Genomic DNA, 25,675 nt, shown 5'->3' with positions numbered 1-25,675 from the left:
CAAAATATATTACAAAATACATATATATTTTTAAACCTGAACCAAAAAAATTTTCTGTGGATATTTAGATACACACATATATATATATACAGAGCAAAGGACCCAGAAGGATAAACACAAACTGCTTAGTAATTTTATGGTGAAGTCTGAATAATTTATACATATTTTTGTATATTAGATTTTGGTTGGGCAACAAGCACACATTGCTATTATCATAAGGAAAAATTCACAGGGAAAACTAATTACAAATAAACAGGTTCAACTCCTTATTATTCTGAAGCAACAAATAATTGAAATAATAATAGTAGTAGTAGTAGTAGTAGTAGTAGTAGTAGTATTTCTTACTAAGGAATTTATACTCTAAGCAAAAAAATTATATCTGAAGATACTGGGAAGAATAAAATTCTCTGAAAGGACACTTTAAGTGTTTTAAAATATTACTGTATACTTGGGAACACTTTTAAGCAATAAATTTAAATAGCTTTATGTTTATATTACATGAAGTTTTTAAAAAGTTAACTAGTGATAATATTAGCTAATGTTTGAGAGTAACAGCTCTGCTTATTAATTTCAGCCAATGTTTGACTTGAAACCTTGCTGAATCATACAAAGCTTGAAAGGGGAATTAGGATGGTATTTTAAGTTCTGTACTAAGCCAGCTTTTAAAAGGGGTTGCAATATTTAATTGAGTAAGGGAACACACAGCCCAATGGTTAATGTGCTAAAGCACTAGAGTAAGTGCATCAAGTTGCTGACATAGACAGTAACATAGGTCAATTCTGTACTCAGGAATATCAAGATGTCTAGATAAATGAACTAATAAATTATTCAAGAGAAATTATTTATATATGAAGCATTAGCTAGAAAAGATGATCTGTGCTATTATACAGTGGAACAAAGATCTAAGAAACTGATACATTAAAGTTCTCTTCATTAAAGAGGTCAGGAGATTGAAAAACAATGTCAGGGTTACAGTTTGATAAGAAAATGTGCTAGGGGATGAAAGCTTAAGAAAGTACAGAGACAGAATTATCACAGCCAAGCTAATTTAGGGGTTCCTGTGATGTGAGATGTATATTGAAGTAAAGTGAAAAAGAAAACGTATTAAAAAGAGATGCTTTCAATAACTAGCAAAAATGTGCATAAAAGCTGAGGAAGACTGTAGTTGTGACAAAAAATACAATACAGTTCTGAAAGACTGGCAAAGACTGACATCTTGTCATGTACTCTCCCTTTCTTACTTAGTATTAGAAGCCAACTAATTATCTGAGGCAGCAATGCACTCAGTAAAACTTAAAAAACAAAAACAATATTCCCAGCCTCTTTTGCAGCTAAGAGTGGACTAGTTCTGAGAAACAAAACATGAACATGACAGTGGAACTTATGGAGATAGAAGGGAACAAATCCATTTATCTCCTCTTCCCTCCCCACCTTTTTTTCCCTACCTAGGATACAGCATAACAATGAGATAACTTTGAAAATGAAAGCTACCTATTAAGGATGGTGTGCAAAGAAATATAAGTGCCTCAGGCCCTCATGGTGTTACCAATCCAATTCTGGATGGTTTGGTAGCTTTTGTGTGTGTGTGTGTGTACGTGTGTGCGCGCGCTGGGGATTGAACCCAGGGCCTCATGCAGGCTAAGCAAGCACTCTATCCCTAAGCTGTATTCCCAGACCTTTAGATTCTTACATCAGGGAAAAAAAAAACATTTTATTGAAACTACTGTTATTCCCACCTTCCATCCTCACAGATTTAGCCAAATCTAATTCTAGTTAGTAGAAGCATGGATATATAAAAATACACATTAAGTATAATAAAGATCAACCTACTGAATAAAGACCTATGTGATAATAGAACAAAAGAAGTAATTACACATTTAATTCATTTAAATAAACAGAATAAGGAAAATATAGCCTAGCTAAGAAGTTCTTAACCCAAGGTCCACTCTTTTTTTTTTTTTTTTTTTTTTGCTGTGCTGGAAATCAAACCTAGGGCATTGTGCATCATGCCAGGCAAACACTCTACCACTAAGCTACATTACCAGCCCAAAATAATATTTTTGTAAGTATTCTCCCATGGTTATTACTAGAGCTTTAATTAAATTCTTAATGGAATCCATGACTCCTCTAGATAGTCTTTAAGTTTTTTTCTTATACTTTCATTTCAAATATTTCCTCATGCTGAATAATTCAAACAATTGGTTAATAATAAATGCCTAATAATACAAATCATACTTTGAAGATAGGATTAAAATTTTGAACCCACATGTGTTATTCATCTTTTATTCATTATCTTACCTCCTCGTGGTAATTCTGTGTGAAGATAAGCCAGTCCTCTAGTCACAGAATGGGCCAGACGGCAAGAGCTTACCCAGTCACTTGTATGGAGACTCAAATACTTGCAAAGAGATCCCTTTACAGAGGAAGAAAATGTATTAAAAAATTGAAATGAATTTATTTTAACATTAAGAGGTAAGTTAGCAACCTTATTAAGGATTTGCATAGGCTAGGATTCCATGAAGATTTAATGAACCATTTTAGAGAAATTTGAAAGAAATAGTAAGGCATTTCTATGTGAAGAAAGAAGAGAAAAGAATTTAAGCATCAATTTTTCATGTCTCATTCATATTTAAAATTATGAATGATTATTTCCTTTTAAATTTTTTGATCTATCAAATTAATTTGAAAAAATATCTGTTACTAATACAAAACTATAAATGGTTTATAATAGAAAACAGAAAAATTTTGTAAATATATATAATGTGTCCTCTGTATCTGCATGTTTTTCATTCATAATTTTGACCAACCCAGATAAAAAAATATTCAGGGGCTGTGGGGTACATCTCAGTGGTACCTAACATACACGAAGCTTTGAGTAGACCCCCAGCACCATAAAAAAGAAAAATTCAAAAAAAAAATTGTATCTGTACTGAACATGTATATACTATTTTTTCTTGTCATTATTCTCTAAACAAAATATGAATAGCAACTATTAACATGGCATTTATTGTGTAAGTAATCTAGAAATGATGTTCATGGGTTATATGTTAAAAAAAAAATCCTACTCATCATTTTATATAAGAGACTTGAACATCTCCAGTTTGGGTATGTTTGCAGGGGGTAGAAGTGGTTCTGAAAACAATCCTCAGGATACTGAGGGGTACTCTCCTTATCTGTATTACTCAAAGTGCTTATCCACAAACCACTACCAGTCTCTGATGAGATAAGGAGCTTACACCAGAATGAATGACAATCAAAGCACTGCTTCCTTCACTGAGAAAACCTGGCTACAGAAAGAGAAAAGAATAGAAAAGAAGGGAGAGGGAGAGAATGAGAGAATGAGAGAGGGAAATGAATAAACAGTATAATTAGTGATATATTTGATTCAAATTATGGCACAGGATCTTTATCTCATTGCAGACCATTAATAATGAATTTGCGTACTAGAAATGCTTATTATGGTGGTCTTCCTGAAAGTCTGACTGACAGCTAGTATCAATGATTGTTTATTTCTTCTAAAGAACTTACATTGGGATAATACTCCATCACAAGCAAATACTCCATGCGTCCATCTGCAGTGACTCTCTCATCTCCAACTATAAAGCGAGCAATGTTGTCATGTTCCATCAAAGGCACTCTGTAAATGTTTTTTTCGTTGATAAAATTCTGACGGTTTGCAAAAGAAAATACTTTTACAGCTACTGGACGTTCATCCAAGGAACCTTTATATACTGCTCCATATCGACCCCGGCCAATCAGCTGTGAAGTTGTTTTTAAAAAGGCAAAGTATTAATTCACATCAAAATTAAATAATCAAACTTAAATAATGAAGCACAAATTCATGTAGTATGCTACACATCTCTATTGCTAATAGTTTACCCCATTATCAAGAAACTACTGAAGTCTGTATCTGGTATGACTGAGGAAGTTCCTACCCAACCTAGTTGTCTCACAGAACAACTGGAAACTCTGGACAAAATAAAAACAAACACACAAACAAACAAAATATCTAAAGGCACTGGAGAATAAGTAAAAGGAGGTAGACTCTAAAATACCTCAAGATTTAAAAGAGAAAAATGGCATAGGATGAGTTCCCTATTTTTGTTTTTTAGCTTGATGCAGGGTTCAATCAGCTCTGTGCAGTAGAGTTAAAATGACAAGGGAAAATATATAATCTTTCTGGACCTAAGAACCAGAGAATGTAATTTGGGGCAACTATAGCTTCTGCAAAGTGCAGATAGAATCCTGAAAAGGATGGATGCGTGGGACAGACTCTAGCTAAAGATAAAATAACTGAACCAAGACTTGAGCTTCTGCCTAAGAGACAAGTTTATAGTATGTGTTACTTACTAAAATAAGTAAAAATCAGCACACTTTAGGAGAACATGATAGATATAGTGCAGGTCTCTCAATAAAATAGTCACAATATTTGGGATGCAATAAAAAATTACTCAATATACAAAGAACCAGCAAAATGTAACCTATTCTCTTCATTTTTGGTTTCTGGGGATTTTTCTCACTTTTTATTGAAATGGGTTGAGAATTTATCTTTATTAATTTAAAAACATGTGTTATATATCATTATTTCCAGGTAAAAACTTCACATGCAGCCTGTTCTTCACAAAGGCTGTATCAAAATATAATTAAATTAGCAATGTTTGGTAAAGTTTCTTTCACTCAATCCTAGATAATGTTCCTTCTTTTTGCGGGGGGCGGGATGGAACTCAGGGGCACTCAACCACTGAGCCACATCCCCAGCCCTATTTTTTATTTTATTTAGAGACAGGGTCTCACTGAGTTGCTTAGAGCCTCGCCAGTTGCTAAGGCTAGCTTTGAACTCACGATCCTCCTGCTTCAGCCTCCAGAGCGATTGTGATTATAGATGTGCACCAGTGTGCCCAGCATATTCCATGTTTTAATTGGTATTTCTTTCAGTCTAGTAAACTGGACATCTTACTACCTATTTATTAGCCACATTTACTTTTCTAAACTGTCAATTCATCTCTTCTGTACATTTTTATGCATCTTTTCTTTCAAATTGACTTACAACAGCTGTTTATCAATTTTCTTATGTATTGAAACATTTTTCAAATTTGACTTTTTAACTTTCTTAACTATATTTTTATGCAAAAAGAAAATTATTAAAATGTTTTTATATAGTTAAATCTATCATATCTATTATTTAGTTTGGGGACCATAGTTATCAGGTCATCTCTAATAAAAATCATAAAACCACTCATAATATTAAGACTTTTAAAGTAGTTTCTGAGATATTACCAAATGAAACTTAGCAATAATTACAAAACTTGGTAATTATTATAACAGTCCACAATCTAAGAACAACCTTACCTCCAGCAGTTTCAGATTATCTAGATCAAGAGAAGGCTCTGACGCTGCTGCCTCCATCATGTTCATACTATGAAGACCTTGTTTACGGTCTCCTATAAGAACAGGAAAAAGCGTTACTAACATAGTTTTCTTAAAATTATATCTTTATTACACTTTTTACTGTGTTACAGTTTTTTAAAAGCTGAAGGAATAGAATTATTCATCTATAAATGAAGATGAATAATAAACAACATGAAAGCTAAATTCTAAGTGATGCTCCCATAATGACTTACTTAATTTAAAGTTTAAAACCCTAAGAAATAGTAGAAACTTTCAAGATTTTATTAACATTATTTAAATGAATGAGTGATTGATGATTTCCTAAACAACCCATTAAGCCTAAAGTATATTAATGGTATCCTTAATTTGCTTCAAAATAATTCAGTGGCATGGACGTGGGTAGTGAGCGGGGATTTACATAAAACAATATTGCTCATATATGATAACTGTTGAAATTGGGTGACAGGTATTTTGTTTGAATTTGAAACTTTTTCCAAAAACTGGGGAAATTTTTTGTTGAAGACAGAATGGGAGTTTCAGTAGCACAGAGTTTTGTTTTTTTTTAACATTAAGCATAGAGATTTAAATAAAAGAAAATAAATTCTGATTTAATAGCATGCTTGATAAATGATAGGACAAAAAGTGGTATTTTGTTTACCTGTCAACATTCTGTATCCGAAGCATAAGGCAACTATCAAAACAGCTAAGACAGAGACAGATGCCAAAGCAATGATTATTGTCTCATCTCGGTTAAATGAATGAGGTGGACCTAAAAGAAACAAATTTTAAAACACTGTCATTCTTTTTGTTTCTGGAGATACTGGGGATTGAACCCAAGGGCACTCTACCACTGAGCTACATCCCCAGTCTTTTGTATTTATCATTTTGAAGACAGGCTCTCTGAGTTGTCGAGGCTGTCCTCAAACTTTTGATCCCCATGCTTCAGACTCCACAGTAGCTAGGTATGCACCATTGTGCCCTTTTGTCATTCTTTTTAAATAAAAGTACTTTATTAAATATTGACAGACTGCTCTTTAGAAAGGCTGTATCAATAGATAAGCAAACCAGTTATGTTTTTGCATGAAAGGAAATGAGAGAAAAATAATACATTAATCATGAAGATTATCTTTCCCCCCAGTATTATTGAACTCAGAATCTCACACACGCCTTGAATATATATCCAGCCCTTTTAAAAAATTTTTCATGTTGAGCCAGGGTCTTACTAAATTGCCCAGACTGGCCTTGATACAGATTATCTTAGACTTGAAAACACTGTAAAATCTGTTAGGTATGCTCCTAATTATTGATACATCTACATTGTGGAATAGCATAGACAGGATAATATAATATTTTCGGGGGATAGTAAAATATTTAAGAGTACAGCCTTTAGAATCAGACAACTCATTCTGTGGGATTCTGAAAATTATGACTTTCAGTGCCTCCATTTCCTCATTTATAAAAATGTACCTTGTATGTCAATTGAGGCTTAGATGGGAGTCTACAGTGTCAAGCATATATTATCTATGCAATTAATGTTAGGTATATTAATCAATATGACATCATTAATATTAATGAAAAGAATATGGCTTTGCAGGCAATTAAATATGAATTAGACATTAAACTCACTTCTTTTTTTTTAGTATTTTTTTTTTAGTTGTACATGGACACAATACCTTTATTGATTTATTTACGGGGTGCTGAAGTTCAAACCCAGTGCCTCACACATGCTAGGCGAGAGCTCTCCCACTGAGCCACAACCCCAGTCCCCTTAAACTCATTTCTTTCACTTATTGCATAAACTTGAGAAATTTTTTTCATCTGTCCGAACATAAGTTTACTCACTTGCAGAATGCGGACACATATTTCTATATCAAGGGTTATAATTACAATGTAAACATGTTATGTGTTATTTTAATTCTGTGGGTCAGATCATATCTAGAACAAATCTCTTTAGGATAGATGTCCACAAACTAAAGCAGTGTGTCCAAAATAAAGCAAGTAGAACATAGAGATAAATGACTCTGAATTGTGTAGGTACAAAGAACTGAAAGTGTCCAATATAAAGAAAAGAGAGAGGAAAAAAAAACTTGGGAGAATTCAGCTGTCTCTTGTGGAAAAATGGAAGTATTTTGTTTTGAATAGCTAGGGAGAATAATGAGATTCGATTAATGAACATTCAAGACAAGTCTATGGCACAGAATACAGAACTTATGACTTACAAATAGGGCTGTCTAAAATTAAATGAGTTACCTATGAAATAGCTGTTAATTATTTTACCAGAGGCATTCATACAGTGTTTGGTGATACTCACTAGAGGCTGGGCTTAATGACTACTAATTTCCTTATTTAATCTTTTTTTTTTTTTTTTTTGGTGAAGGGGTCCTGGAGATTGAACTCAGGAGCACTCAACCACTGAGCCACATCCCCATCCCTATTATTTATTTTATTTAGAGACTGAGTCTCACTGATTTGCTTAGTACCTTGCCATTGTCGAGGCCGGCTTTGAACTCATGATCCTCCTGCCTCAGCCTCCAGAGCTGCTAGGATTAGAGATGTGCACCACCACACCCAGCTAATCATCCTTCATATTCAATAAAAATAAAACATACTATATTTTAAAACTTTCTTGATTTGGACATTATAATTATATGCCATATTTAAACTATAAGTTTCTATGGCAAAGTAAGAAACCTCTATGGCAGAGAACTCCTCTGATGGGTATTTCTGTTCTAAATGAATTTATCTCAGTCAAATTAAGTACAGTTACATATTTAAATGTCACAAAAATATTTCTAAAAAGACTCAAAGCACTGAAATATTTCAATTTGTTGAATATTTATTTAAAAAATTTAACATAAATTAATAAAACTTAAAATAATTTTAACATATATAGTAAGTTATATGCAGAAAAGCTACATATAAAAATTTACCTTACTATAGCGAGATACTAGCCTGGCTACAATTAAAAAAGGAAAATAAAAAAGTTTGTCAAGGATGAAGAGAAACTGGAACTATCATACATTGCTGGTGGAGATATGAAATGATATACATACATTAGAAAACAGTTTTTGGGGAAAAATGTTATACAGAATTTCCATTATACCTAAAAATTCTACTCTCAGGCATATACCCAAAAGAACTCAAAACAGGTATTCAAACAAAAACTTTTACACAAATGTTCATATGTTGACAAATGAATAAACAAAATGTGGTATTATCCACACAAATGATATTCAAAAGATCACATGTTATGAAATATTTATATGAAATATTCAGAAAAGGCAAATGTGTGGAGACAAAAAGCAGATTAGCAATTGCTAGCAATGGTGGAAAAAGAAAAAGGAAGGAACTGGTTATTAGATACAAGATTTTCCTTGTAAGGAGATGAAAATGTTTTGGAACTAAGTAAAGGTGATAGTTGCACAACATTGTGAATATACTGAATGGCTCGTTTTACTATTGTGAGTTCTGTTATATGAATTTTACTTCAATAAAAAAGAAAAAACTCAACTTGTCAGGTGCTGTAGTGCACACCTATAATCCTAGCAGCTTGACAGGCTGAGGCAGAAGAATCTCGAGTTCAAAGCCAGCCTCAGCAACTTAGCAAGACCCTGTCTTTTTTTTTTTTTTTTTTTTTGGTACCAGGGATTGAATTCAGGGGCAGTCAACCACTGAGCCACATCCACATTTTGTATTTTATTTAGAGACAGGCTTAGTGGTTAAATGCCTCTGGGTTAAATTCCCAGTACCAAAACAACAACAACAAATTAAATGAACTCATTTCAGAATTTTCCTAACCCAAGAGATATTTTATTTTCTTTTTAAAAAATTTTTTTATTAGTTGTTGATGAACCTTTATTTTATTTAATTATTCATATACAGTGCTGAGAATCAAACCCAATGCCTTACACATGCTAGGAAAATGAGCCACGACCCCAGCCCAGAAATTTTCTTTTCTTTTTCTTTCTTTCTTTCTTTCTTTTTTTTTGGGGGGGGGGGAGAGAGAGACAGAGACAGAGGGAGAGAGAGAGAGAGAGAGAGAAAATTTAATATTTATTTTTTTTAGTTTTTGGCAGACACAACATCTTTATTTGTATGTGGTGCTGAGGATGGAACCCCGCGCTGGGCGCATGCCAGGCGAGTTCGCTACCGCTTGAGCCATATCCCCAGCCAAGAAATTTTATTTTCAATGCACTCAGACACACACAAAACTAACTAACACTTTAAGTAGTATACACAAATATTTCATGTGCTTACTGTTCATCTTTTCTTATTATTAAAACTGTCAAATACAACAGTTTCTCCTTATCCCTGGGGGATACATTACCAGATGCCTACTGGGTGCCTAAAATCTCTGATAGCACAGAACACTATACAGTTGGCTCTCCTTATTCATAGGGTATATTCAAAAGAGGTTCCAGAAATTTCCAAAGAGTAAAACTTCAATTTGCTAAACACCAACCACTACATTAAATCCACATAAATTAAGTAGTATATACACATACCCTGCTATGGCCTCCGACCATTTCACAGATATTCAGTCTTTCCCCAACTCCTATGTGAGCATTGTTCATGTCAAGTCTTGTTAATTTACTCTAGCTAGACCAATGATGATGTAACTAACATGTGCATTCTATTTTTCTTGTCATTAGTCCCTAAAAATACAGTATAAGAACTATTCATATAGCATTTTCAGTGTATTACATAGTATAAGTAACCTAGAAACAATTTCAAGTATACAGGAGACTGTGCACAAATTATATGCAAATAATTACACCATTTCATAGTACATATAGTCATGTTTGGGACATCTGTGAGGTGATCCTGAAAAATGACTGTATAAAAGCTATGTTTTTTCCTATGTGTACACACCTATGGTAAAGTTTAATTCATAAATTAGGCACAGTAAGAGATAAACAATAACTGATAATAAAATATAATAGTTTATAACAATATGCCATAACAAAATTGCCAGCATTACTTCTCTTGTGCTTTGGGACCATTATTAAGTTAAATAGGAGTTACTCAAACACCAGCACCGTGCTACTGCAACAGTTAACCTGGGACCTAGGATGGTTACTAAGTGACTACAGGCAGGTAGGAGCACAAACACTGTGAATATGCTGGCCAAAAGGATGATTCGTGTCTCACCTGGGATGGAGTGAGATGGTGTTAAATTTTATCACATTATTCAGACAGAATTTAAAACTTATGAACTGTTTATTTCTAGAATTTTCCATTTAGTATATTTGGACTATGGTTGACCACAGGCAACTAAAACCTTGCAAAATAAAACCATGGACAAAGGGGAATGTCATACCTTGTTTTTAATTTAACAAATTTTTTAAGGAGGAAAATGAATGTTCTGTGGTTCCAACATGGCGGCGAGAGGGGAGGCAGCGCTTTCAGTACCTCCTCAACAACGGGATCAGAGAGACGCATGGATACGCTTAGATTCGACCTGCTGAGAAACTCCTAGCAAAATTCCACTAAAGAGAGACCGGCCGGGAATTGGAAGGATTTTTGGAGGTGACAGTCTACGCTAGACGAGTGAATCTCCGCCACACAGCGCAGAGGTCCAGACCCGCCAGCCGCTGCCAGCGCGACTCCGCGACTGTCGGCTGCCTGCACCGGCCCCCCGCGTCAGGGCGGATAGCCTCCGAGGCGCAGCGCAGCAGGAGCGGTGCAGGGACTCTAGGAAGAGGTCTCTCGCCAAGCCTTCATGAAATAGCGAACCGGGAGCTGAAACCAACCAGAGATAGACCAGTCCCACCCCTCCCTTCGGACACTCCGGCAAGGAGCCTGGGGCCCGCCATAGCAGAGTGGTGACATCACCAGAGTTCCGCCGACAGAATTCCTTCCCAGCGGAATCCACATTAGCAGGTGTGTGACTCCCACCCCCTCCAGATACAAGCAGCCAGGAAACCTCGGGAATCTCTCCGGGGGCGTGTCTGTAGGGAAGCAGAGGGGATTCCAGATCCCCACCTCCCCTTAACACCAGCGGTGACACCCAAGATCTTAGCCGCCAGTTTCTGGGAGCGTGCCCACCAAAGGGGTCCGGAAAAATTAAACTGTTGGTTCCCAGATCACCCCACCACAGCACTGGGGCTTAATTGAATGACAGAGAGGGTGTTCATCGTTCGGGATATAGGACACGCGGTGGGGCTGCAAGTGTAATCAGATCCTTGGGGAACCGCCTCTGGTGAACAGGACCTGGCTGGCTGGCTGGGAGGAGGAACAGGGGGAGGGGCCGGATAAGTGAAAGGGCTCTGGACTAACAGGATTGAGAGACTCCCAGGAGCCACCATACAGGGATTTCTGTCAGCACATAGAGGGCAGAAGCTCGGCTCAGAGGGCACAGCTCCGCCTATTGGAAGAGAAGAAAATGGGATGCAGCCATAGAACAGGGGATGCCAGCATGGCAGAGATCTGATGTCATCGGAGAGCGGCCGAGGAGAGAACTTCATCGGTGCCAGCGGCGACGGAAACAGTTGGTCCCCTGGTAGGGAGGGTGAGTCACAGATACCCGAGTCTCTCTCGCTTTGTCGTCGAGCCAGAGGGGAGGAGCGGGGCCGCCGCCCGCACCCGCAAGGTAGGCAGACCTGCGACCAACCTGCAGATCAGGCCCAGCGGTCTGCAGGCGTGGTAGGAGAGGCAGGGCAGAGCCACCGCCCGCGCTGGCAAGGTAAGCAGACCTGCGACAGACCGGTGGATCAGGCCCAGCGGCCTGCCAGCGTGGTACACACTTCACCCCAACTGGAGTAGGGGCAGAGCAGAGCCTTCGTCCGCGCCCAGATCAGGCCCAGCGGCCCGCCTGTGTGGTGGTCAAGTGACCCCAATTGGAGTGGGGGCGGAGCGGAACTGACACCCGTGCCCGCAAGGTGGGCAGACCTGCGACCAACCTGCAGATCAGGCCTAGTGGTCCCCGGGCGTGGTAGGAGGGGCAGGGCAGAGCCTTCGCCCCCACCTGCAAGGTAGGCAGACCTGCGACAGAACGGCGGATCAGGCCCAGGGGTCCGCAGGCGTGGTAGACACCTCACACCAATTGAAGGAGGGGCAGAGCAGAGCCCCCGCCCGCACCTGCAAGGGAGACTTTTCAACTATACAAGAGCAATATAAATATATAGGGGGGGAAAAATTTCAAAAACACAACAGTTTCACCAAGAAGAAAGAAACGCAAGCAGTATGAAAAGACAAGGAAAGAAAGGACTACAAGCAATGCAGGTCAGCTCAACTTTAGAAGAGGTAACAGCTGCAGCAGATGGAATGTCAGATAAAGAATTCAGGATATATATGCTCCAGATGATTTGGAGTATCAAGGAAGAAATTAGACAGCAAAATCAGACAATGAAAGATCACTTCGACAAGGAATTACACAAACAAATCCAGGAAGCAAAGGATCAACTATACAGGGAGATAGAGGTTATAAAAAACAAACAAACAGAAATCCTAGAAATGCAGGAAGCAATAAACCAACTTAAAAACTCAATTGAGAGTACTACCAGCAGAGTAGAACACTTAGAAGATAGAACATCAGACAATGAAGACAAAGTATTTCAACTTGAAAAGAACATAGACAGCTCAGCAAGACTGTTAAGAAACCATGAGCAGAACATCCAAGAAATATGGGATAACATTAAGAGACCAAACTTAAGAGTCATTGGGATACAGGAAGGTATAGAACTCCATACCAAAGGAATGAGCAATTTATTCAATGAAATAATACGAGAAAACTTCCCACACTTGAAGAATGAGACAGAATCCCAAATTCTAGAAGCCTACAAGACGCCGAATGTGCAAAATTATAAGAGATCCACACCTAGACACATTATAATGAAGATGCCCAACATACAGAATAAGGAGAGAATTTTAAAAGCTACAAGAGAAAGGAAGCAGATTACATTTAGGGGCAAGCCAATCAGGATAACAGCTGATCTTTCAACACAGGCTCTGAAAGCTAGAAGATCCTGGAATAACATATTTCAAACACTGAAAGAAAATGGGTTCCAACCAAGAATTGTGTATCCAGCGAAATTAAGCTTCAGGATGGAGGATGAAATTAAAACCTTCCACGATAAACAAAAGTTTAAAGAATTTGCAGCTAGAAAACCATCTCTTCAAAACATTCTCGCCAAAACATTACAGGAAGAGGAAATGGAAAATAACAATGAAAACCAACAGTGGGAGGTAGGACAGTAAATGGGGGGGGGGAATAATCAAAGAGGAAAACAAACCATGTTTAGTAACATAAATAAACAAATATGGCTGGAAGAACAACCCATATCTCAATAATAACCCTAAATGTTAATGGCTTAAACTCACCAATTAAGAGACACAGGCTAGTAGAATGGACCTCAAAACAAGACCCAACAATATGCTGCCTACAGGAGACGCATTTGATAGGAAAAGACATACACAGGCTGAAGGTGAAAGGTTGGGAAAAATCATATCACTCATATGGACTTCGGAAACAAGCAGGAGTGTCCATACTCATATCAAATAAAATAGATTTCAAGCCAAAGTTAATCAAAAGGGATAAAGAGGGACACTACATACTGCTTAAGGGAACCATACACCAACAAGACATAACAATCATAAATATATATGCCCCAAACAATGGTGCAGCTATGTTCATCAAACAAACTCTTCTCAAGTTCAAGAGTCTAATAGACCACCATACAATAATCATGGGAGACTTCAACACACCTCTCTCGCCACTGGACAGATCTTCCAAACAAAAGTTGAATAAGGAAACTATAGAACTCAATAACACAATTAATAACCTAGACTTAATTGACATATATAGAATATACCACCCAACATCAAGCAGTTACACTTTTTTCTCAGCAGCACATGGATCCTTCTCAAAAATAGATCATATATTATGTCACAGGGCAACTCTTAGACAATATAAAGGAGTAGAGATAATACCATGCATCCTATCTGATCATAATGGAATGAAACTGAAAATCAACGATAAAAGAAGGAAGGAAAAAGCATACATCACTTGGAGAATGAACAATAGGTTACTGAATGATCAATGGGTTATAGAAGACATCAAGGAGGAAACTAAAAAATTCTTAGAGATTAATGAAAACACAGACACAACATATAGGAATCTGTGGGACACATTGAAAGCAGTTCTAAGAGGAAAATTCATTGCTTGGAGTTCATTCCTTAAAAAAAGAAAAAACCAACAAATAAATGATCTCATGCTTCATCTCAAAATCCTAGAAAAAGAAGAGCAAAACAACAGCAAAAGAAGTAGAAGGCAAGAAATAATGAAAATCAGAGCTGAAATTAATGAAATCGAAACAAAAGAAACAATTGAAAAAATTGACAAAACTAAAAGTTGGTTCTTTGAAAAAATAAACAAAATCGACAGACCCTTAGCCATGCTAGCGAAGAGAAGAAGAGAGAGAACTCAAATTACTAGCATACGGGATGAAAAAGGCAATATCACAACAGACACTTCAGAAATACAGAAGATAATCAAAAATTATTTTGAATCCTTATACTCCAATAAATTAGAAGATAGTGAAGGCATCGATAAATTTCTGAAGTCATATGATCTACCCAGATTGAGTCAGGAGAATATAGACAACCTAAACAGACCAATATCAATCGAGGAAATAGAAGAAACCATCAAAAGACTACCAACTAAGAAAAGCCCAGGACCGGATGGGTATACAGCAGAATTTTACAAAACCTTTAAAAAGGAACTAATACCAATACTTTTCAAGCTACTTCAGGAAATAGAAAAAGAGGGAGAACTTCCAAATTCATTCTACGAGGCCAACATCACCCTGATACCTAAACCAGACAAAGACACTTCAAAGAAAGAAAACTTCAGACCAATATCTCTAATGAACCTAGATGCAAAAATCCTCAATAAAATTCTGGCGAATCGGATACAAAAACATATCAAAAAAATTGTGCACCATGATCAAGTAGGATTCATCCCTGGGATGCAAGGCTGGTTCAATATACGGAAATCAATAAATGTTATTCACCACATCAATAGACTTAAAAATAAGAACCATATGATCATCTCGATAGATGCGGAAAAAGCATTCGACAAAGTACAGCATCCCTTTATGTTCAAAACTCTAGAAAAACTAGGGATAATAGGAACATACCTCAATATTGTAAAAGCAATCTATGCTAAGCCTCAGGCTAGCATCATTCTGAATGGAGAAAAATTGAAGGCATTCCCTCTAAAATCTGGAACAAGACAGGGATGCCCTCTCTCACCACTTCTGTTCAACATAGTTCTCGAAACACTGGCCACAGCAATTAGACGAAAGAGATTAAAGGCATAAAAATAGGAAAAGAAGAACTTAAATTATCACTATTTGCAGATGATATGATTCTATACCTAGCAGACCCAAAAGGCTCTACAAAGAAACTATTAGAGCTAATAAATGAATTCAGCAAAGTGGCAGGATATAAAATCAACACGCATAAATCAAAGGCATTCCTGTATATCAGCGACAAATCCTCTGAAATGGAAATGAGAACAACCACTCCATTCACAATATCTTCAAAAAAAAATAAAATACTTGGGAATCAACCTAACAAAAGAGGTGAAAGACTTATACAATGAAAACTACAGAACCCTAAAGAGAGAAATAGAAGATCTTAGAAGATGGAAAAATATACCCTGTTCATGGATAGGCAGAACTAACATCATCAAAATGGCGATATTACCAAAAGTTCTCTATAGGTTTAATGCAATGCCAATCAAAATCCCAACGGCATTTCTTGTAGAAATAGAGAAAGCAATCATGAAATTCATATGGAAAAATAAAAGACCCAGAATAGCAAAAACAATGCTAAGCAGGAAGTGTGAATCAGGCGGTATAGCGATACCAGACTTCAAACTATACTACAGAGCAATAGTAACAAAAACAGCATGGTACTGGTACCAAAACAGGCGGGTGGACCAATGGTACAGAATAGAGGACACAGAAACCAATCCACAAAACTACAACTATCTTATATTTGATAAAGGGGCTAAAAGCATGCAATGGAGGAAGGATAGCATCTTCAACAAATGGTGCTGGGAAAACTGGAAATCCATATGCAACAAAATGAAACTGAATCCCTTTCTCTCGCCATGCACAAAAGTGAATTCAAAATGGATCAAGGAGCTTGATATCAAATCAGAGACACGCCGTCTGATAGAAGAAAAAGTTGGCTACGATCTACATACTGTGGGGTCGGGCTCCAAATTCCTCAATAGGACACCCATAGCACAAAAGTTAATAACTAGAATCAACAAATGGGACTTACTCAAACTAAAAAGTTTTTTCTCAGCTAAAGAAACAATAAGAGAGGTAAATAGAGAGCCTACATCCTGGGAACAAATCTTTACTCCTCACACTTCAGATAGAGCCCTAATATCCAGAGTATACAAAGAACTCAAAAAATCAGACAATAAGAGAACAAACAACCCAATCAACAAATGGGCCAAGGACCTGAACAGACACTTCTCAGAGGAGGACATACAATCAATCAACAAGTACATGAAAAAATGCTCACCATCTCTAGCAGTCAGAGAAATGCAAATCAAAACCACCCTAAGATACCATCTCACTCCAGTTAGATTGGCAGCCATTAGGAAGTCAAACAACAACAAGTGCTGGCGAGGATGTGGGGAAAAGGGTACACTTGTACATTGCTGGTGGGACTGCAAATTGGTGCAGCCAATTTGGAAAGCAGTATGGAGATTTCTTGGAAAGCTGGGAATGGAGCCACCATTTGACCCAGCTATTCCCCTTCTTGGTCTATTCCCTAAAGACCTAAAAAGAGCATGCTACAGGGACACTGCTACTTCGATGTTCATAGCAGCTCAATTCACAATAGCAAGACTGTGGAACCAACCCAGATGCCCTTCAATAGACGAATGGATTAAAAAAATGTGGCATTTATACACAATGGAGTATTACTCTGCATTAAAAAATGACAAAATCATAGAATTTGCAGGGAAATGGATGGCACTAGAGCAGATTATGCTAAGTGAAGCTAGCCAATCCCTAAAAAACAAATGCCAAATGTCTTCTTTGATATAAGGAGAGTAACTAAGAACAGAGTAGGGACGAAGAGCATGAGAAGAAGATTAACATTAAACAGAGATGAGAGGTGGGAGGGAAAGGGAGAGAAAAGGGAAATTGCATGGAAATGGAAGGAGACCCTCAGGGTTATACAAAAGAACATACAAGAGGAAATGAGGGGAAAGGGAAAAATAATACAAGGGGGAGAAATGAAGGTCAGTAGAGGGGGTAGAGAGAGAAGAGGGGTGGGGAGGGGAGGGGAGGGGGATAGTAGAGGATAGGAAAGGTAGCAGAACATGACAGTCACTAGTATGGCAATATGTAAATCAATGGATGTGTAATTGATGTGATTCTGCAATCTGTATATGGGCTAAAAATGGGAGTTCATAACCCACTTGAAGCAAAGTGTGAAAGATGATATATCAAGAACTATGTAATGTTTTGAACAACCAACAATAAAAAATAAAAAAAAATTAAAAAAAAATTAAAAAAGAAAAAGAAAATGAATGTTCTCAAAGTAAGAACAAAAAACTTGATATTTTGTTTTAAACACTGGCAAATAATGCTCATATTATGGTTTTGGTTTTGCTTTTATGTACCAGGGATTGAACTTGGGGGCACTTGACCACTGAGCCACATTCCCAGCCCTGTTTGTATTTTTTTTAGAGACAGGGTCTCACTGAGTTGCTTAATGTCCCACCTTTGCTGAGGCTGGCTTTGAACTTGCCTCAGCCTCTGGAGCCGGTAGGATTACAAGCATGTGCCACCACACTTGGCTCACATTTTATTTTATCAGGATCAAAAGAGAAAAAAGATGGGAAATGGAAAATGGAGGACAAAAAGAAGAAACAGAAGTAACAAAAATAGTGCCATTTAAAGTAGAGAAATTCAAAGAAGGGAGAGGAAAGGGAAAGAAGATCACAAGGGGTTCTATGGTGAAAACGGATTTGAAAGAATGTCTTGTTATTTTTAGCATCCTGTTAATATGTGCATATCTTATAAAAATTTTCGTTTGTTTCTAGTGATTGAACCCAGAGGTGCTCTCCACCAAGCTACATCCCTAACCCTTTTTATTTTTAAATTTTTATTATTTGATTTTTTATTTTTGTTCTTTTTAGTTATCCATGACAGTAGGGTATAATTTGACTTATACAAACATGGAGTACATCTTATTCTAATTAGGATCCCAGTCTTGTGGTTGAACATGACGTAGCGATTCACTGTTGTATAATCATATATGTACATAGGAAAGTTATGTTAGAATTATTACACTGTCTTTCCTATTCTGAACCTTCTCTCTTCCCTTTATTCCCTTTTGCTTAATAAACTGAACTTCTATTCTTCCCCTCCCCCTTTGTTGTGTGTTAGCATCTACGTATCAGAGAGAACACTCAACTTTGGTTTTGGGGGATTAGCTTATTTTGTTTAGCATAATAATCTCCAGATCCATCCATTTTCTGGCAAATGTCATAAAGTCATTCTTTATTTTGAGACAGGGTCTCACTAAGTTGAGGCTAGAACTTATGATCCTCCTACCTCAGCTTCCTCAGTAGCTGGGACTTCAGGTGTGTGGACACAATGCTCAACTGGTTTCATCTATTTTATTTTATTTTTAGTTGTCAATAGATCTTTTCATTTTATTTTTAAATTTTTATTTATTTATATACATGCGGTGCTTAGGATCAAACCCAGGGCCTTACACATGCCAGTTAAGCACTCTACCACTGAGCCACAACTCTATTTTTAAGTAAAAATTACTAATTTTTAGACTTACCTTTATTATTATTTTTAATAGATGTTATATTTTAGTATAGTTTTAGGTTCATAGAAAAATTACTAAGAAAGTCCTAAGAGTTCCCAATTGACTCTTCCCCCTCTAGTACCAGGTTCTCCTAAAATTAATATCTTCCATTAGTCTGTGCTATGGACTGAACTATGCCCTCTCCCCCAAAATTCATATATTGAAGTCTTAACTCCCAATATGATGGGATCTGGAGAGAGATACTTTGGGAGTTAATTGGGTTTAGAGGAGGTCATGAGGGTAGGGACTTCATGATGGGATTGGTGCCTTATAAGGAGAGACACCAAAAAGCCCTTTCTCCCTTCTTGTCTTCTTTATTCTCCCCTCTCCACCCACTCTCTTTGCCCCAGCATGTGAAGACAAAGTGAGAAGGTGGCCATCTACAAGGCAGGAAGAGAGGCCTCACTAGAACCTGACCACCCTGTCACCTTCATCTTGGAAATCTAGCCTTCAGAACTGCTTTTAACCTAGGTGAGCCAGCGGGTGGAAAACACCATCATAGATGCGAGTAAGAAGAAACAACTTAACATCACAATTTCGTAAAGGCTGAGTACAGGATGGCATGACAACTAAGAGTATATAGGGGCCCCAGATGTAAAAAAGAGCTAATCATCACCTGCCAACTCTTCAGCAGGCCTTCACCAAGTAGTCCCAAGTAGGAATGCAAGCAGGACAGGAAAGCTGAGAAAACACCCTAAGGCATAGGTATATAGTACCTGTTAAACTCTAAGCACAGGAGAAAAAAATAAAAGGTCTATAGACAGCAGAACTGAGACAATCCTCTAGGCACTCCAAATCCTTACAACTATAAGATCATATCTATCTGTAGTTGGACAAAGGGTGAAAGTTTGAGAGTTCTTTTTGAAGTGCCATGGTAAGGGGCTTACTAAACCCTGAGGGCAAAGCCAAGAAATGAGAGAAGTCCTCCAGGCATTCAGATCCCAAACCTTGCTAACAGGATGTTTGTTATATCCTCGAAACATTTGGAATCTATGGTGAACCTAATTAAACTAAGGCAATAATAAAGCCCCAAACCAGCTCAGCTATGACTACGTTCTTTCTGACAAAAAGGAATGTGTTCTTTTCTGAATGTAAGCATTATTTACTTTAAACTCTACTCTGATTTTATCTGCAATATTTAGTTTTAGTTATAAAAATAAAAAGATGTGTAATGTAGCAAGAAAATAAGGTGTGTTAGATTGGCTCCACTTGTCTCACCAGCTGATAAAGTTTGAGGTTTTAGTCTCAGGGCTACAGTTTTTTTTCCTCCCAAGCAACAGTGGGGGCAACTTTTTTGAGGGTTTGCTCACCTCCCAATGGACCCATTGCAAAAATTTAACCCAACCTCGACCCAGGAGTCTTTTCCGATGTCTGAAAATGAAGAAAATTCAGTGGACTCTCATCCGGTCAGTTCAATGCTAGTAAAGAAACTTCATGACTTAACTCTGAATACTTGTGCTAAATGCCCATCCCCTCTGCCAGAAGGTCCACCCCAACCACTTGACAGGAGTGAGAGGGTCTTACAGGAGGTCAGAAAGGGCTTTCCCAACAGGCGTCGAGGAGTCCGGACATTGTTATCTGCATGGAAAGACCATGTGGAAAGATGGAGACATCTCCTAAGTCTTCAAAAACAAGAAAGAGACAACAATCTTAAGGAAGTTCAGAATGAATCACGAAGTGTACCATTCAAATGTACCTGCAGTTTTTGCGTATATCATGGATGGGATCCTTCTGAGAATGCTAGAATAGAGTATGATTAGGAAACAGAGTCAATATAGGCGTAAATTGTACTTGTTCTTCATGATGGTAATTTTAGGAACACTTTTCTATGCTTAGACTGCATACCAATGATTTTGAATAGCTTATGTATGAGTTCTGAGATGTCTTTATTCTTTTGCATCCTTTTTTTTTTTTTTTTTTTGTGTGTGTGTGTGTGTTAGGGATCCCTTCATGCCTTAATGCCAGTAATTTATAAGGAATCTGAGAAGTTAAAATGTGCATAAATGATTTCAGTATACTTTAGTTTTACTATTCTGTTTGACTCAAAGAAGTACCAATAGGTCTCAAGTCTTCCTGGAGATTTGATTTTAAAAGCCTGAAATCTGAAATAAAACTCAGGAACTGGAAGAGATGTAAAGAGAATATTGGATAGTTTGATTAGAGTGTAATAATTAGAGTAGATAATTAGATTTTCTGGTTTTCAAAAATTTGAGTTGCAATAAAAAGAAATTTTGATGTGCTGTTTTAATTTTCAGTAGCAAATAAATGTGTATATAGAGGGGAAAAAAAAGAAAATAAGGTGTCATTAAGAAAGAAAATAGTCAATAGATGTAGAAATAACCAGAAATATCTCAGATAGTGAATTTATCAGACTTTAAAATATGTAAATAAATATATAAAAAATGTGGACTACCTAAGTGAACAGCAGGAGAATATCAGATAAAATAAAGAAATTATTTAAAAGAGCCAAATGGAAATGCTGGAAATTAAACATATGTTAACAATCCTAAAGAATTCTTTTGATGTGATTATTAACAGAGAGGACACAACTGACAAAAGAGTCAGTGAACCTGAATATACACTGACAGAAATTATCCACACTAAATTACAAAGAGAAAAACAGAGGGGGTAAAGAACAAAAATATCCAAGATCTATGAGACAACAGTGAATGATTTAATATACAAGCCTACATCTTGGAAGCAAATTTTTACCCCTCACACATCAGATACAGCACTAATCTCTAGGATATATAAAGAACACAAAAAGCTAAGCACCAAAAAAGTAAATAACCCAATCAATAAATAGGCCAAGGACCTGAAAAGACACTTCTCAGAAAGGATATACAATCAATCAACCAGTATATGAAAAAATGTTCATCATCTCTAGCAATTAGAGAAATGCAAATCAAAACTACTCTTACGATTTAATCTCACTCCAGTCAGAATGACAGCTATTATGAAGACAAACAACAATAAGTGTTGGCAAGGATATGGGGAAAAAGGCACACTCATATACTGCTGGTGGGACTGCAAATTGGTGCAGCCAATATGGAAAGCAGTATGGAGATTTCTTGGGAGAACTGGGAATGGAAATACCTTTTGACCCAGCTGGGTCTATACCCAAAGGACTTAAAAACAGCATACTACAGGGACACAGCCACATCAATGTTTATAGCAGCACAATTCACAATAGCTAAACTGTGGAACCAACCTAGATGCCCTTCAATAGATGAATGGATAAAAAAAATGCGGCATATATACACAATGGAATATTACTCAGCAATAAAAGAGAATAAAATCATGGCATTTTCAGGTAAATGGATGGAGTTGGAGAAGATAATGCTAAGTGAACTTAGCCAATCCCCCCAAAAAACAAATGCCAAATGTTTTCTCTGATATAACGAGGCTGATTCATAGTGGTGTAGGGAGGGGGAACACAGGAGAAATAAACGAACTCTAGATAGGGCAGAGCGATGGTAGGGGAAGAGAGGGGGCATAGGGTTAGAAATGATGGTAGAATGTGATGGACATTATTATTCAAAGTACATGTATGAAGACACGAATTGGTGTGAATGTACTTTGTATATAACCGGAGATATGAAAAATTGTGCTCTATATGTGTAATATGAACTATAATGTATTACACTGTCATATATAAATTAAAAATAATTTAAATAATAATAATAGTAACAACTTAGGCTATGAAACTTTTTGCCTTTAACAGAAGCTTGTGTCAACTGCAGACTCAAGAGGAAGAGGAGGATCACAAGTCACTCAGACACTTATTGAGACCCTGTTTCAAATAAAAAAGGAGTATGGTTGTAACTCAGTGGTAAAGCATCCCTGAGTATTGGAGGTATTGTATGCTCTTTATGAGCTGAAACTTGGAATTACTACTGAAACCAATGAAAAAATTGCCAACACATTCTGCAAGGAATAAATGCAATTGTAAGTTAATGCTCCTCATGTATGTTTGTTCAAACAACAATCTGTTCAGCATTATCTACAAATGTTGATGACTTTGTTAATGACTTTTCTAGATTACAAAGTATCTACTAGTATAAAAATATATGATCAAATAGGTTATCTTCTGCAAAAGACCCTAATCCTATTCTGCAAATTAATTAACATGGCATTATCTCTAAAACAAATGGGGCCAAGTTCTTTGTGGACAGCACCTATTAGGAAAAAAAGTGAAGGGGAGCTAACAATCTAAATAAAAGCCCCCCTTTTTTTCCTATTCTAGAATTCAATAGATTTTGCAGTCATCATATGTTGTCTTACCAAGAAGGAAACTTGAAGTAACTAAGATTACAAAAGCCACTCTTAAAAATGATAGCCGAGGGGCTGGGGATGTGGCTCAAGTGGTAGCGCGCTCACCTGGCATGCGCGGGGCGCAGGGTTTGATCCTTAGCACCACATAAAAATAAAATAAAGATGTTGTGTCCACCGAAAACTAAAAAATAAATATTAAAAAATTTTCTCTCTCTCTTTAAAAAAAATGATAGCCAAGTCATAGAAAATGGTTGTAAAAGGCATGATTTGAACATGCTTTAAAAGAACACAACGTTTGGTTTTATTTGGCATAAGAGGCAAGATCACCTTTAGTGATGTCTTCTCCTGTGCATGTCAGATATAGACAAACCATGAGAAATATTACTAGGATAGAAATGTGAATTACTACATTCTCCATATGGCCTGAATGAAGACATTCTTATGGCACTAGTGACAGAGTCAAATACTGATTATCTAAACCAATGGTGAAGACCTGGCATTTACAAGCTTTGAACAAGCTTAGAAACTGAACATAGGGAGTGAAGTCTCTGCCTTCAGCCTGACTCAAACTGTAGAGCTGGATAGGAAAAAACAGGCATACCAGGAAAATAAAAATTCTTTAGATGTGGGCATATACCAGTTGGAGAGATTTTGGGAATACATGAATTTAAAAATTGCATTAAATAATTGCATTCATTCAGATACAGAGTTTCTTTAACAAATATGTTTTATATTTCCCATTGAATATTTTAGAGACATTTAAACAATTAAATTCCTTATCATTTTCACCCATAAACCAACTTCTCTTCTCTGTTAGTACAGGAGAGCAAAAACTATTGAAAGAGAAGCAAATGAATACTTAGAAATTAAATGTTTCTTACTTTGTACCATTTCCCATCATAATATGTTCTTAAAAATACAGAGCAAATTTTTCCTGCTTTCCTAAACTAAATATATTATAGTAAACATCTAAAACATGAGAGTCATCACTGTGAACATCCATTAGTCCACACTCATACTTTCAGGATCCAGTGGGGATTCTCAGATTGAGGTTTTTAAAAATTATTATTTTGTCTGACTTCCAATTTTTCTTTATATTGTTATAGTTCTGAACATTATATATTTCCCCCCTTAGAGTCAATACATATATGATTGTGAAATGGAAAAATAGGTGCAGAAATTAGGTATTGGAGGTTTTTCTATTTTCATTTGTGCATAAATTTTTATATAAATGTGGGGACATAAAGCATTACTACAAGTCAAAACATTTCAGTGAATAAGTTCAGCACTCAACTTCAACAATTATAAAAAGAAACCTATTAAATTTTTCTGGACAATTACAACACTCAGATTTTTTTAAATAAGTAAATTTCTTATTGACAACAATTAAATGATGTTTGTAGCATTTTTATCATCAGTAGATTCTATTCATTCACTATAATTTTCTGAGTTGTGCTACATGCAAGTATATGCCTTTAATGTCTGTTTTTTGTGCTGTTCTTGTAAGCACTATTAAAATGCATTAAACTATAAAAATATAAAGTAGTTATAGTAGGTGACTTAAAGTCAAGATTCTATATGAATTTTCTAATGTTTTTTGAAGGTTCGGCAATCTTTGCTTTTATTCTCAAATTTACAAAAGAAAATATACCATAACTTTTACAATGAATTAACTCAAACTCTAAAATATGAATTATTAATTGATATAACAGAGAGGATAAAAAAATGCCATAATAGATTTTAAACATGTTAAATGCCAAACTAATGGTTAAATATTTTAAATTAAAAACTTTCCAGGTTATGTCACATGGTTTAAAAATTTGATATCATTGAAAAACTGCCAGGAAAAATATTTAAGTATGTGTATTCACACGTGTGTTCAATAAAAGAGGTCTTTAACTAAAAAATTCTTTTTTGTTGTTGTTTCTTTAAAAAAATCCTTTTTATATCATGTAGTTATATATATGCTATACTTTAATTGTCTTTTCCCCTTAGCTCTAATAAACCCTCTTTTCCCTCCCTATTAGTTTTCTCAGTTAAATACTCAGCCAAATATAAACATTGGTATGTATGCCTGTGTGCAATGGCTGGGCTTGTACAAGCAAGCACTTCCTGAATGCTGAACAGACAGGGAACTGCTGTCTGCCTGGTTGGA

General features: G+C 36.4%; 1 protein-coding gene across 3 annotated transcripts in view; it reads right to left on the bottom strand.

The window, feature by feature from the left end:
- Bmpr2 (bone morphogenetic protein receptor type 2) overlaps positions 1-25,675 on the bottom strand; it is a 185,218-nt gene that overhangs the window by 35,820 nt on the left and 123,723 nt on the right. For all 3 annotated transcript variants that reach the window (XM_046462958.2, XM_046462960.2, XM_058578161.1), the window contains exons 4-7: positions 6,047-6,157; positions 5,350-5,441; positions 3,529-3,759; positions 2,299-2,413 (exon numbers count right to left, since the gene is read on the bottom strand). In XM_046462958.2, the coding sequence (XP_046318914.1) occupies positions 2,299-2,413; positions 3,529-3,759; positions 5,350-5,441; positions 6,047-6,157 (549 nt within the window). The remainder of the gene's footprint in view (positions 1-2,298; positions 2,414-3,528; positions 3,760-5,349; positions 5,442-6,046; positions 6,158-25,675) is intronic.

This window comes from Marmota monax, unplaced genomic scaffold, assembly GCF_021218885.2.
Source record: "Marmota monax isolate L192 unplaced genomic scaffold, Marmota_monax_Labrador192_F-V1.1 WCK01_AAM20220418_F8-fsc00095, whole genome shotgun sequence".
Taxonomy (NCBI): Eukaryota; Metazoa; Chordata; class Mammalia; order Rodentia; family Sciuridae; genus Marmota; species Marmota monax.
The sequence above is the reverse complement of the archived record's forward strand: the minus strand, read 5'-3'. Positions and strand labels throughout refer to the sequence as shown.